General features: G+C 34.1%; 1 protein-coding gene across 9 annotated transcripts in view; it reads right to left on the bottom strand.

The window, feature by feature from the left end:
- KDM4C (lysine demethylase 4C) overlaps positions 1–15,572 on the bottom strand; it is a 266,672-nt gene that overhangs the window by 57,648 nt on the left and 193,452 nt on the right. For 7 of the 9 annotated variants that reach the window (XM_026083604.1, XM_026083605.1, XM_026083608.1 and 4 more), the window contains one exon: positions 14,560–14,668. In XM_026083604.1, coding sequence (XP_025939389.1) covers positions 14,560–14,668 — 109 coding nt within the window. Of the gene's footprint in view, positions 1–9,719; positions 11,080–14,559; positions 14,669–15,572 lie in introns of those variants that run through there. The other 2 variants (XM_026083611.1, XR_003256329.1) reach the window with 2 other exon arrangements.

Genomic DNA, 15,572 nt, shown 5'->3' with positions numbered 1-15,572 from the left:
AAATCGTATGTGGAACAGGGAAATTTGAAACCTGTATCAAAAGCTACACCTAAGAAATCCAAATGATGTCAAGAAAGTTTCTACAAAACAGAAACCATCAACACAGACATATAACAAGTAACATTTCTGGGACAATTTTGCCCCAATGTTTAAAACAGAGGACACTATCATCGTTCTTTTTTCTTTAGACTGGTCCCCACAGAATAACTATGTAAGTTTACAGTCACCCCACCCAAAGCCTTTACTGCCTTGGGGTCAGCAGATGAAAAAAATGTCAGCTCTGCTCAGCATAAACCTCAGAACAGTGGAAATTTTGACCATAAAATAAAGTTGATAGCACTGAAGACAGCTTTTGGAGGACCAGTCATCCACTAACTTAACCACTTTGCGTTCCAGTGCAAAGCATATACTGTTCACATTTCCTCCCCTCGCTCTTCAATATAAAAATGCTGGAATGCATACATTTAAAACAAAACAAGCAAGGAAAAAAATATCCTACAAAAAATCCCTACAACACTGTGCACACAAAATTCAGCCCTTGTAGAAAGGATGACAAATTATGAATATTATAGATATTTTTCACATTGCTTCATAACTACTTCAAATGTTCTCTGATGCCATAGATGAGATATGTGACAAAAGATCTACACCAAAATAAAATGCAATACAAGCATTCAATCTCATATAATACTGAATCGCCTTACTGATTTGCAAAGATCTTTGAAATATCTGGAACATAGTTACTATATGTATGTTAAATTTAATTCCAGCCCATTAAATTTTTAAAGCAATGGCTATCTCCCATACCATGCAAGAGGTACAGTACAGCACTCAGTGACAGCACAATCACAAAAAGCAGAGAGAAAAATGTGGACAGTAGCTTTTATGGATTTTGAATTGACAGCCATCAACATATAAGCAATTTTGGGTAATAAAATATTCTGAAAACAGTAAGTGTGTTTTTATATATCTAGCTTATGTTAAACACAGGTAATCACAGTCAGAAATCAAGTCAAAAAAGACATCATTGAGTGAAATAAGTGGGTCTTTCAGTGCAGTCAGGACACTGCTCCCTAAGTTTCAATTTGAAATAGCTAGAGAAAAATAGCAAACTGAGGAAGAGATTACCACAGGACCCCCACCATCTTACCTTTTCTACAACTATTCTCACTTACAATGGAAAATCCAATTTATCACACTTACATAGATGTTAACTATGAATATGGAAATATACTTAGTTCCATTATGAAAACTAAGGAATATATAAAGTTTTAAAAGTTATTGAAATTGAATTTGAATTCAAACTTATTTGATATATCTATTTTCTGTTCAAATTTTGCTGTACTACAGAGAAATATCTAGAAAAAGCTTCTGAACTACTTAAATGATGTAGCTGGCCACCCAAATGAACTGTATGGACAGTCATCATTCCTCTTAGTATCTTTAGTTTAAACACCTTCTCCCATTTTGCTTGGATATAGTGTTTATAGGCACTTTTAGGTTTTCTGTCTTTCCTTTCAAATTAATATTAAAACTACTGAGCTTTTTGCTGTTTTGCTTATTGATAATAAATGCAATACATAAACAAAAAGAGCTCTGTAGTTTAAGAGTTATGTACTGAGAGAGGGTTCATTCCCTGCTTTTTGATCTTCAATTAAAAAACAAAAGGTGAGGAGACAAAACAGTTTGCAGTATAAACCCTGCCCTTTGTGTGGATTAAAACTATCCAAAGTTTACCAAGGCTGATCCATATTCCTACTGACTGACTGCTAACTTTTTCATCATGCTCACCTTTTATTAAGAGTCTTGAACTTAATCTGCCTCTTTTAAAATAATCTGTTAGCAAGGGATAATATCTAATTTATTTCCCTTATTTCTGTGTTGCTTCCGTGCTCTTGTGATCTCTGAGCTTTTACTTTGTTCCCTTAATTTAAGGTTAATATGAAAAAGGCCTTGGTCTCATGTATTTAGCAATACTTGAATGGATGTTTGTAATTTACTAGGAACTATCTAGGATGGCATAGAGCTGTACATAACACAATGTTCAGTCAGCAGTATTCCTTTGACACCTGCTTACATGGTAGTCACAATCACTCAACTATATAAACATGGAATAAAGCTCTTGAAAATAGCTGCAAATACCACTCAGAACTATTTGCTGTGGCTATCGCTGCTTTGAAGAGACACATAAGGGACCCTCTTAAACTTTATATATTCTTGGCTGCAGTCACCCAAAGTAGCTGGAAGATAGCCCCAAAACTGGACCACAATAACAACAAAAATGTGGTAAGGTGTGTCATTCAGTTACAATAAGTAACTGTGCTGTAACTATTGACAAATACAGTAGAATATAAACTGCTGGCTATCTTGTCCATTCTGCTGTCGTGAACTTTGGAAACAATCAATTAAATGAAACAAGCATTTCTTTTATTAACAGAACAGCTGTATATTCTCTCTCTCACAAAAAAAAAGATTGAACACTGGTATATTCCAGAGATGTAAAAATACCTGTTTTAATAAAACCTGGAATACTGCTAAAGAGTAGGAGTCCAAAACAAGTACAACTTATAAAGCATGCAAATGTACTGCATATTTATGTTGAAATTTATAAAGACAACTGAGCTTCTATATAGCTTTTGGGGTAGTTTTCTAGCCAACAGCAAATCTGTGAAAGAGATGGTAAGTTACCAAAGCCCTCTTGACTTTTATGAATGGAGAATCTCCTTGCTCTGAGATGAAGAAACAAAGACTTAGAAATCCCAAAAGGTAGATCTTTGAAGTATATTTCTAATAAATGAACTTACAATAATAGATTATCTCATAGTGAAGAATTTAAGACAGAATGGAAGCTTAGGACACCTCAAATCACTAACCTGAACAAAGGGGAAAAAAAATACAATCTTGAAATTAAATGGCAAGAGCAGGGAAATTAGGCACTTTTTACCATAAAAACAATCTGGAGCAAAAACTCTATATTCTCACAACATAAACAGCAGGAAGTCACTGACATCAAAAAATGACCCTGGATCATTCAGACATTCAATTTCTTTGTGCAAAAGAACAGCATGAGTCAAATCTTCCTGGCTTTACATATTCTATTAGGCCTCTGACAGATATACAAAGCCAGTATTAACTGCACATATGAGAATATGTGTATGTATGTATGTGTACATGCATGTAAAAGCAATGCAACTGTGTAAGGTTACAGATAAATGTGGGAAAATTAACATATAGAGTAGAACTAAGGGATAGCAGATCCTTCCCGTGACATATTCAGTAGGTGTTTAGCTCCTACAAGTATATGAGTTTCCCATTAAGTTAAAAAGACTCAGTCAGCAAAGAGTGGCAAATTTGCAATTTCTATTTAAAAGCTACCCAGTTGCTATAATGAGATCATTTCCACCATGACTAGTTAAAGAAGCAGATTGAAGTATTGCAACCAGAAAATTCCTAAGGATAAGAGAGGCTTCCATGACAGTTATCTCAAGGGCAACTTTCATAGTGACCACAGTATTATTCCATTAGACAAGGGTGTCTTAAAGGCATGATGCTGAACTGGAAAGTATACATTTTAGGAAGCTCTGATGAAGATAGGCTTATGCTACAAATAATGTTATCACAGCAAAATGAATTAGTCAGGAATCAAATTTCTATTATAAAAGAAAATGGCCACTCACAAAGTCATGGAAATACTCWTCCATGATAGTCTAAAATAAAAAGTCTCCATAACTAAAGGACATCTGCAGTGTAACTCAAGCCTTATTACTCCAAATAGATCTGGAAGTTCTCCAGGATCACAGAAGTGCTGCCTGATGCAAGACTCTAGTTCCTCTGTCATTAAAGAACTGATATTTAACATCTCAGAAGAAAACCAGTGAGGTATAGACCAGATGGTTAGCTGAGTATTATACAGAATCAGGAAATATGAATAATCTTTCTACTTGTTCCACTCCCTCCAGCCATTGTTTCCATGGCTAACACATTGCCTTAGCACTAAAAGATAAGGTAGACAGCTAAAATTTTATAAAAGTGAAGACATTAAGGAGACATCATGCAAAAGATTAAAGGTTCGTGTGTATGAACTCACTCCCAGGATAAGAAGGTCTTTAAAACAAAGGTTCTATCTGCCACGGGTGCTTATTTACAACCGCGTTAAATTACACTTGTACAAAAAGAGATCTCAACTATTGTCCTGATGTCCAAAAAGCAGAAGAATATACCACTTTTTCAAATCGAATTTAGGACATTTTTCACAGTCTTTATTTGTGCAAAGTCTCACAAAGAAGTTAAATTTTATGAAATACATAGTTAACATATTCATTACTGGTTTTTTTGATCTTAACACTAATTTATGTGAGATTTACATATGTTATACTGGCTCTCCACCAGCAGATCTTTCTGTCATACACAGTGTCACTGTGTAACTTACAGGCTACTGGAGAAATCGGAAGATGATGTAGGCTGCAGAGCCATCATTAAGGTGTTAACACATAACATTATGACTTATATTTGTCAGCCTTGGACAATATAGTCTCTCAGCTTTCCAAGTGCCTTGCTATGATAAGGTGCAAGGAATAAGTAAGCTGCTTAAGTTCAGAGCTGACAAGACAGATGCAGTGCTTGCTGGTAAAGAAAACAACATACATCCATTCCTGAAGACCACACAGTTAAATGAACCATATATGCCTACCGAAAGATCCCACACTGCTATGTATATAAAGGAAAATATGTCACTCCTTCAGAGAGACAATTTGGTTGTTTGGTGTAATTTAAGACACTAATTTATAGTTCAAGTTGTGGCTATCTAAAAGACCACACCCTTCTCTGATAACAATGGGATGCAAAACAGAACAGAAGGATGAAAAAAATGACTTTTAAAAGAGACACACTATGAACAAAGAGGGACAAAATAGTGCCATTTTTCCTGTAATAAAAATGATGTCCAGCAGAGATCTCATCTTTTTTCTTAGACTTTCACATATAAAGAAAGCTCACAGAGAAATATTTCCACTAATGGAAAAAATGTAATTCCTGGCAGCAATCCAGCAGTGACTCTTTGCTCTTTAAAATCAACATTAACCTGGGTTCTTCCAAATTCACAGTATTTTCTGCTCAGTTCAACCTACTTCTTTCTTCAACAAGTCTTCATAAATATAATTTCAATTAACAGTCAACTTCCTAAAGGGAAACTACTATCTGTTCATATAGACAGCTTCTCAAGTTTATAACTGAACTGTACATTTTTCACTTCAGGGAACAGTTCTGACAGTAATGCTCCAAGAATCACTGCAGCATTGCCTTGAGGCAGAGAATTTTAAAAGAAGAAAATGGCAGAAAGAACAGGCTCCAAGCACTTAAGACCCAAACTTCAACCTCTGAAAGGTAAATATTCTCATTGTGCTCAGATTCCAACTATTTCCATTTGGAAATCCAATTATTTCCAAATAATTAATTTAGCAGTTACCTGTGGTTTTCTCCTCAAAACACACCAACTCCATAAAACAGTCAGCATAACTGACTGAGAGCAACAGAAGTATGACAGAGTGATAAATAATTGTGTCACCATCAATGAGAAGACAGGAAGGGGAACCAGGGCATAAACTGACCTATCAAATATTACACTTTGTGCAAAGCTCAACTGAATAACCATAGAAGGAGAGTGTGATTTAATAAATCCATCTTCTCCCCACTCAGATAGGACCTGCTCCCTTATTGGTCCAATTAGAAAATCTATAAAATAAATTCCATTAAAACATTCAGCTTATGTGTGACATACAATCACAGGTCCCTTTGTTCTTTTGGTTAAAAAATGTTATTGTTCCTAAATACTTAAATCCTTTTTGAAAGCGGACTCTATCTCTAAATCATGTAAGCACTTCTGAAAGTTTTTCAGTAGATTAGAGGGAACTTAATGGAAAATGGAAGTAAATAAGTTCAGCAGTTTTATAATTTTTTAAATTTAGAATGCTATAAAAATCTTTTAATACTAATGAAAAATAAAACAGATAAGTGATGATGCTGATGTGATTTTGTTGCTACTTTGCTGTCATATTAGAGCTCAGAGAGTATTCCATGTCTGACAAGACCTGCAATGCTATTTTCATATTCATTTGCATCCAAATCAGTACAAAAAGTAGAAATTAAGAAATTCTAAAGCCTTTTTTACAATATTCTATTAATAATAGAAATTTTATTTCTTTTATAGAATTCATAGAATATTATCTATTAAATGAAATCATTCTATATGCTTGAAGATTTTCAGTCAATTCAAAACAATATTTAGTTTAGCTCTCAAATGACATTCACCTCTACATATCTGCTGGTTGAACTTATGAGTTAGCTTTCTCAAACACATGCTGCATTACTGTTAGTTTGGGTGTTGATGTAAACACACACACACACACGACCTCATCTATACACAAATACACATCCTATATATGAAGAAGGACTCAAAAATAGGCCCCGCCTTTATTAGACACACACAGTTTCTTATAGAATATTAATGATTCAAACCTTAAAAAAAAAATCAGAGTACTTTTGCAGTAAGAATCCATTTTCTTTTGCATAGGGTTCTGCCTCTTTGCAAGTAAAAGGAAATTGAGATGACAGGTTAACATTTTAAATGCTCTGCTTTCACTCTTACAGATATGTCCAAGTCTTCAAAACATTATTTGTAGTCACACACATCTAACATTTTCCATATTTTTCTGAAGACCTTATAGTTTGGTACTGCTGTGCGATAGAAATTTGACAGTTTGCAATAGGATCTGCTCATTGTAACAAATTATTCTGACAGCAGTGTACTTTTTTTTAACATACTTATTAAAAATCTTATGAAGTCTGTGACTAACATATGTACACTGAATTGTATTTTGTATACAATTATGAGCCACTACATTTTTAACCATCATTATATATTGCAGTAATTTAATCAATTATTACATCATTTTTACTTTAACATCTTTTTAATTGGAAAAAAAAAGTGTTATTTAAAGTTACTTCAATAACTGTTTTAAAACTATTTGAAAATATTATCAAGTCTATCTCAACTTTTCTATTTTGCGCTCATTCCCCTTGTGAATGTGTGCAAAGAGCTAACCAATGCATGAGTTTATGCACACTAATAATGATTCTCCTCAACTGTCCTTCTAGTCATATTTATGGAAATGTTGAAAAGTAATCAATACCTCTTTATATTACCAGAAACACATAGCAACACTGGTATACTTCACTGCAAGTGATTCTTTACTCTTTCACAAACACAGCTGCAATAGTTCTACTATCCCACTGTAGTTACACAGACAAATTTTATTACAAATTAGAACGCAGAAGATAAGCAGTGTCCTCAAATGTATTTAATCCTTTTTTAGGTTTTAAACATCATTAAAATAGAGTGACAGGCAAGAGACTATTCACTCATTCTTTTAAAAGCTCACACACATTTTCCCTTTGATTCCGTTCTTCTGCTGGCATACCACAGTGAAACCTCCATATTTTCAGAATTGATGTAGCTTTCAAAACCATAATCTTTGGCTTTCAAGCTCACTATTATTTGCCTTCAGGTGCAAATTTTAAAGTGTATGGGCTTCTAAAAAGAACTTTATGGCCTCAGCCAGATACTGAAAGGCTTGTAGATCAGTCATCATCACAGTGTAAATTTCTTTTCAAGATAATGTTCCTCACTCAGAGTACACTTGTGCTTATACTCGGTTCACTTGTCAAATACAAATTTGAGGTCATCAAAAGCTTCAGGGCAACTTCTGCTATTCGAAAACTCATTTTCTACCTCTATTTTGTTGGAGAAATAGGATTTTAAATGTAAAAATAATAGGAAGCTCCACAGATAAAGAAACAAAGGCACATTATGTGCATGTTTCAGTATAGCATTGCAGTGGCTGCCTGTAAGGACAAAGTCAATCCAATACCCTAGCATTTTAAAACACTGACAACATCAAAGGCAGGTAATATATCTTGCTATTGAGCTGATATGTGTTCTATTCAAAACATGATTTTAGACTTGACATTCTAAATATATAGGCTTAGGAACAGATGCTAATGATTCTATTTAAGTGTTTCTTTTATAACAGATGAAACATTTAAACACTCTCAATTACAACGTCTACTGTTCATTATAAGTCACAAGTCTGACAAGGGTAAATGAAACTAGGCTAGTATTCTTGTTGGCTTATATTTGTTGGCCATATACTAGCAAGCGTTTGTATACAATTCTATTTTTGAGTTTAATGTTTTTTAAAATAGAGTGACAGACAAGATAATACTTATACATTTTTTTAAAAGCCAGGTTTTTGTTAGAGAGGTCTGTTTGGCTTTTCATATCCACAGACCTTTTCCTGTAGCTACAGTTCATATTCATAATTAGAGCTGAGTAATTAACATTCTTTTGAAAGAATATATTCAGGCACCTGGGGAGAAGCCCATTCCTTTCAGAAGTAAAATGGAGTTTTACCACTGACTTCAACAACCCCAAGAGTCCACAGTCTGTTTTCTATAACACAGAGCCTCATAAATATAAACAGCCAAGGAAAACAAGTTTTCAAATGTAGGATTTTGCTCCCAAGTTTCTCTTGGAGACTTAAAGACAAATGGAACAAAAACCCCAATAAATAAATAAATAAATAAAGCTGAACTGAGCTAGAGATCCAGATTTTACCTGCTCTGGGGCTTAAACTATGAGATACCATTAACTATGGTCGGGCTGAAGCCAAAAACCCAAACACACAGTCATGCTATAAACTTTTCTCCACGTCACAAACTTGTTCCAAGTTGTTACCAACTGAAATGCTCCAAATACATTTATGACAAATTTTGTGTGGCTCCCATCCACACCATCACATCTCATCAACTTTGTCTCATGTTTTATCCTCTTCTAACATTCTCACTGTCCTGAAATAGTATTTAAATTGACCATTTTCAGTATTTCCTTTCACTTGTATGTCTGCTGAGATCAGGCTATGAGATCACTGGAAAAGAAACCATCCATTCCTACTGGCTGCAAAGCAGATAGTACACTGTATCTGATAAATAAATACGGGTTTAAAATGTGTAATACAGTAAGGTACATCCTCCAGCCATTTCATTTTATAAGCTATGCATAAGCCTCTGAATTCTACATGAAATATATTTGTTTCCTGGCTTCATGGATATAATCACAAAAGTTAATTTCACGCAGCTTGGGACTTAAAGTGAGTGTCTTACGGGTATGACCATCCAGTGTCAATCTGAAAGAAAGAAAGAAGGCCTAACTCTATCACAAAAGAGACCAGGACAGTCTCTTTTTTCCACTCATGTAAGTTCAATGGCTGGGGAGAGGGGAAAAAAAAAAAAGAGAGAGAGAAAAGGTGTAGTCACAGGGAGGTAAAATAGAGAAACTATAGGTTATATCCTTTTTGTTGGATGTTCTGTACATTGAGGTTACCTGAGTTCCTTTCGCTTTCAAGTCAGCTAGATTCCATCTACATCCATGCCTCTAAAATATAAGGCATGGTCAAACTTAATTCAACACAGTAGGTGCCATATTCTTTTCTTTAAAATTCCCCTATGCAAAACAATCACCAAAATCTTCTATCAGTATTGATAAAGAATGTTTTTATCCACTAGCATTAAGGAATCATTTCTAAGAGAATTAATTTTTAATGAACATTTCAATGTGTCATATAAATTTTCAGCAATGATGGCAAACAGCACATAACCCATGAAACGAGCTGGGGAAACTATGAAAACATTTAGGCATTATATAAAAGCAAAAACACAAATAAAATTGGTTAAGTGAACCCATTAACTTGCAAATATGAAATGGCTGTACAAAATAACTTTGAAGCTATGAGCTACCATAAGCATAATGTAAATATTGATTTTTACTTTGGAAGAAATGAGTACATACTGAATATTTAATAATAGAAAGATTGATACAAAACACTGATTCTAAAATGTCTAGGGAATTAAAACTATTTAACAGCAATCAGTATACATATCAACGAGGCAATAAAAATAGCCTACCAATATGTTCATCTTTGCACAGATGTTATTTAATTTGTCAAAAGGAAAACATTGACTTTTTATTTCCTTTGATACTCCTTCGTAGATACTACATTAGCGAAAATGTCAGCTCAGACTAAGGATCTCTGAAAACAGAAGATGTTCTGCCTGTTTGGATTTCTTACTATTTCAGGGGGAGAAAGGAGACAGGGAGAGAAAGAGAAATGTTTAAAACAATTTGAATTATTTACTCAAACACTGTAAGATCTAGTTCTTGTTTGCCCTACACTAAAATGTAACCTCTCTTTTTATATTCTTCTGGGTTTTTTTGTTTTCTGCTCATTTAAAAAAAAAAGGATCACCAAACACATCTCACATTTTAAAAAGAAGAGACTGGCAGAGTAATTTACTATCTTGTGCTTTTACAGAAAGAAGAACATTTTAAAGGCAGTCCTACATGCTTCTTTTTTAAAAATTAATTGCTTATGAGTAATCAATATCAACAAACAATGTACAAAGCTTGCCTTGGCTCAAGCAATGTACACTCTTTGACTTTCAATGGTTGAGACTGATACATGAATATACCCTTACCCTAAGAAATAGGAAAGGTGTGAAGTAGGAATTAGCTGCCGAAGACCAGTATTGGCAAGCCCTAAAACTTCAAAGAAAAGGGAAAACTAACTTGATTCAATAGTTTACAGATACCCAGTGCTAATGTCAAAGTCTGAGTTACTCATTATGCTTTATAGAGTAGATGGTCTCAGCTGGCTACTCCAAAGTACAGAGTATATGACAGCGAGGAGCAGTGGAAAATAAGAAAGCAAGTAAATAATCAGAAGTAAGGCAAAGAAAGAGATGAGAATTCTTAAAGAGAGAAACAGAATGAATTTGGATACAGCTCTTGGTGTTCTGCAAGGCAAAGAAACCTTATGTCAGTGGGTATCAGAATATTATTGTAGCATCAAGTTTATCAATAGTTAGGAGGGAAAGCCCAGCACAAGGATAACATTTGCATTGGGAATGAGGTGGCATATGTACAATGTTATAGACAGCAATCTCTTCAGAGAAGTATGATCCCAGCTTCTGAGGAAATAAGAGAAATCATTTGTGAAAAATATCCAATACACAGGCCTTTAAAAAATATTTAGAGAAAATCACCTAAGATATCCGTGCAATCCCACTAAGTATTAGTTTTAAAAAGATGAACAAAATACTATAATGTTAATCAGAAGATTCTATTTTAGCTAGGTTATTCATTCTGTAAGCTTTGCAAATACATATTTCATTTCATGCCTGGACAGGAGAGAGTCAAAATAAGCACATAATTGAACTAACCTGGGCAGAACCCACAGGTGGAATATAACAGAATTTTGCCCCATATGGCAGATAAGACAGAAAAGGAAAAGCCGGTTTCCTGCCCACAGAGTGGGCAATACACAGTCTGTCTGCTGGGTTACAGTCTGCACAGTTTACAATATCATTTTTCAGGAGCAGAAAGATAGAGAAGAGTTCCATATAAAATGATCAAAATGCAAAGAAAAAGACTTCTTGAATTTTTTGTGGCATAAAACATACTTCTTAGAAAAGAATTCATCTCCAGTTTGCTGCAATGTTCTGTCAGGCCTAAATTTCTCAATCTTCATTGCAGCTTTTTCTCTTAAGCATTCAATTTGTTTCTCAAAAAAAAAAAGAGACATATTTTAACTGACAACAGGTCAGCCTTCTTCTCACCAAACAACATTCTTATTTCATTGTTGCTTGTTTCATTGCATCATCTTCACTGTCATTTCTAAATGCACAGTACTTCACTTAGCTTTACTTATTTTTTGAAGAGAGCTATTCGCAGCATGTCTAAAGAGAGCTTGTTTATGGAAATCTGAGAATTTGAATGTTGTTGCTGTAGGCCTGGAGATGTTAAGGAGTCAGCTGGCATTGAAGCTTTTCCTCTTAGATGTATTTGAATGAACCAGTGTGATAAAAGAATCTAATCAGAAAAAGCTCCATTTCCTTCTGGAAATTTTGAAGCTTTTTAGCTTTAAAAAGAAGTATCTGAAAATACATTCTTATCAGATCACGACAATACAAAACTATGGTCTTGTCAGCAAAGCAAACCCATAAAAATAAAAGACAAGCACCATGAAAATAGGGTAAAAACTCAAACACAGCAACTAATTTACAACAAATGCCAAAATTTAAAAGCACACTCAGACTGACGGTGTTTTTCAGAAAAGTTCACATTTTTCTCTTGTCTCTTACTCAAGAAGCAGCAATGTATTGGTCTATAAACAATTAAACCATTATACCAGAGTCCTTTGAGATGGCCAAACAGCACACAATCTTTAAATTAGTACAAGCCTAGCTAATTCATTATAAATTGAATGGAAAAAACTAAGTCTTGGAAAAGCAAGGTTTGAATAGCCAAACCAAGATTACAGTGCTTTTCCTCACAGTAAGGCTGTCCACTACCTGCTGCAATACAAGCCTTCTTCGTTATTATAAAGTACCCTGGCTCTCATTTTTTTTGTATTCATCTGAGTTCCTTCATTAAAACATTCATTTCACTCAAAATACAAACTCTTTTACTTTAAAAAACAGCATTAAGGAAAGCAAGCACTATGTTTCTAAACATTCAAGGACTACACTGGAAACCAAAAATGTATATGCAAATCAATACAGTCTGTAGTACCTCAACGTTCTGTAAAAATTACAGCAGTCTGCAACAATTGAAAAAACACTAAGGACTGTCACCAGTCCTTCAACATCAGTTGAAGGAAAGAACAGAAGAAAAAGCTTTTGGTTATGAATAACTGATTAACATCATCAGTGATATATAGTTGCTTCATATTCAGCAGTAATGACCTATGAATTGTAAATCACGTAACTTTATAAATTTTGTGCATTTTGGCTCCATATCCATAAACAATAATTTAAAATTAATTCAAGGCTTCTCCAGAAGGTTCCTATTACTCTTATATAGCTCCAGTCATGGACACCCCGATCAGAACAAGTATTTCAAAACTTAGTAAATTAAACATTCCTGTGGTCTGAGCCTCTGAATTACAATTTCCAACTAGATGAATGTCTGAGTGTTCAAGGTCTTCAAAAAATACAAGCTTGTGCTTTTGCTGTTCATATTTTCATATTAGGAAGAATTTGGGGTTGTCTCAAAAACATTAAGACACTGTGGGTTAAAATAAAGATTCTGAGAGATCTTCTCACATAGTGGGAACAAAATAGTGTTGCAGGTTTACTGAACTGATTGCAATAAGAAAAAACAAGATTTTAATATTCTGAGGCAAGGAAGTAGAGGAAAAGATGACAGATCATTTACTAGATTTCATTTTTTCCATGGAAAGTATTAATACTAAGCAAAGCCTGATATGGCATTCAGAAATACTTTTAAAAACTATGGAAGCAATCAAGAAGCTTTCAACATTTTTTATAATGAGTTATACATAAACTGTTCAGAAATACTGTTGACAAGATTTAAAGAAAGGAAATATGAAAACCAAAACTGAAAAATCTCTTTGAACAGATTCCTATTTGAAGGGCAGGTTATGAATTTAATTCAGTCAAAGTTGCATCTCCACATTAAGAAAAATAGTTACAAAACACAAAACATAATGAATGAAATGAAAATGTAATTAAAGTTTCAATAGTTCAAAATGATGTAGTAAAAAATGGCTAATATAAAGTTAGGTAGATCAAGAACCATTTTTGAAACAGTTTTTGAAGTGGATACAGAAAACTGATGGTGTCATTTTCCTGTATTTTTCTAATCAGCAGCTGATCACCTTCTTTCTCTCAGAAGATGATATCAGACTGATGCACATGCTGACAAATTAAGTAGTTCTCATTTAACTCGCTGAGAAAAATTATCTTCTATTTAATAAGCAATTTTGCTTGTTTTCTGCTAGTATACAGCAACTTTCCTGAATGGTAATGTTATTTGGGATGAGGTACAGAGTGTAATTGCTTGTAGTTGATGCATTCATATTTACGTTTCTCACCATCCTTTAAAATGCCTCAGGAAATAGTTTATTTGTCCAATATAACATGTGATCTGTTTTGTGCACATTTTTCAATGCCCTGATGGTAGAGATTACCACATGACAAGCAAGTCATTCATCATTTTACTTCTATAAATAGTTCCTTGAGGTGAAAATACATAATAAAAAAAAACCAAAAATATATACTGTGGGATATTCTGGTCTATTTAGGTTTTAGCACCTTTCTCACCAATACAGCTTCAAAAGTGATTCTTTCAGAGTTGACATATGTCAAGTTTGTTGTTGTTCTTTTGGGGGATGGCAGATTCAAACCTTTCTTATCAAATGGCAAAGGCTGTTTGCAAAGGCTGTAAACCAATGTTAATGAATTGCCATTTATTAAAGTCAAAAGTAATAGGCCAATTCTGATAAAACCCCATTTATTTATTCCTTACCCTGAAATAGTTTAGTGTTCTGTAACTGGTAATAATATTCACAATTCAGACTTTGAATACATTTCCAAACATTAGAACATCTTTAGATAGCAAAGTATATATGAAGCCTTACTACTCACCAATTTTAATCTTTGCAAAGGTATTCTGCTTGTGTCTATCGGTGTACGTTCTGTGACATTACCAAATCTGACTTCTGGGATGGCAATTGCACACATTACATGTGCCCACCTGTGAAAAGTGGCAAGAATATCACCAAAAAAAGACACAGAAATACAAGTATTAAGAAATACAGCAACCCTTAGTAATATACATCATCTACCTTTCATTATTTTCTTTTAAAATTGAAGGTCTATTTTATGTTCTCTATTTATTTAAAAGATAACTTCATGCAGCATTAGCAGCTATTTGAAATACTGTCACTGTATTTCAGAGAAGAGAAGATCAGCATAACAAACAAAATTTATTTTGCTAATAAACTAATGTCAATGAAATATACCAAAGTCCTCCCCTTGCCAGTTATCAGTACAAGGCCACCAAATCCAGGTATTTCCTTACTAAGACTTCTTACTTTTGTTTCAAACATATTTAACAATCCTAACAGTAATACAGCTTAGCATAAATATCATTGCAGGCTGAGTTTTTATTTTATTTTTCTAGGTGGCTGGTACATTTGATTTATGAAGTGCAAAGGTTTTGCAGTTGTGTTATCCATATGCATACATAGTCCATGCTATTTCATTTGTGAGCAATTTATCACCTACTGCATTTGGGGTTAACATTATTCAGTAACTACTCTTAGATAGCACACATGGTCACAGGGTCATGCATCTATCAAAGCATAAAAAATAGTATATTGTCAGGACCTTCTGTTTCCAGATGCAAAGGCATAGAAGCTGCAAACTGATCAGGCTATCATTGAAATGCCCAACACAAATTGGATCCCTGTGATCAGTGAAAGCACCTGACAAGTGCCTAGGACCAGTGCTCCATGCAAGACTTTCATCCAACTTCAGGAGGCTTGTCAGATGAGTCAGGATTATGCTATGTGCCTTCTATTCTCATTAGGAAGCACTGCTCTATCCTCCAAATATAGAGATCTCAAAAAAAAAAAAAAGAAAAAGAGAGAGAGAGA

The sequence above is a fragment of the Apteryx rowi genome, unplaced genomic scaffold, assembly GCF_003343035.1.
Source record: "Apteryx rowi isolate R43461 unplaced genomic scaffold, aptRow1 scaffold_61, whole genome shotgun sequence".
NCBI lineage: Eukaryota > Metazoa > Chordata > Aves > Apterygiformes > Apterygidae > Apteryx > Apteryx rowi.
This window is presented reverse-complemented; position numbering and strand designations above follow the sequence as displayed.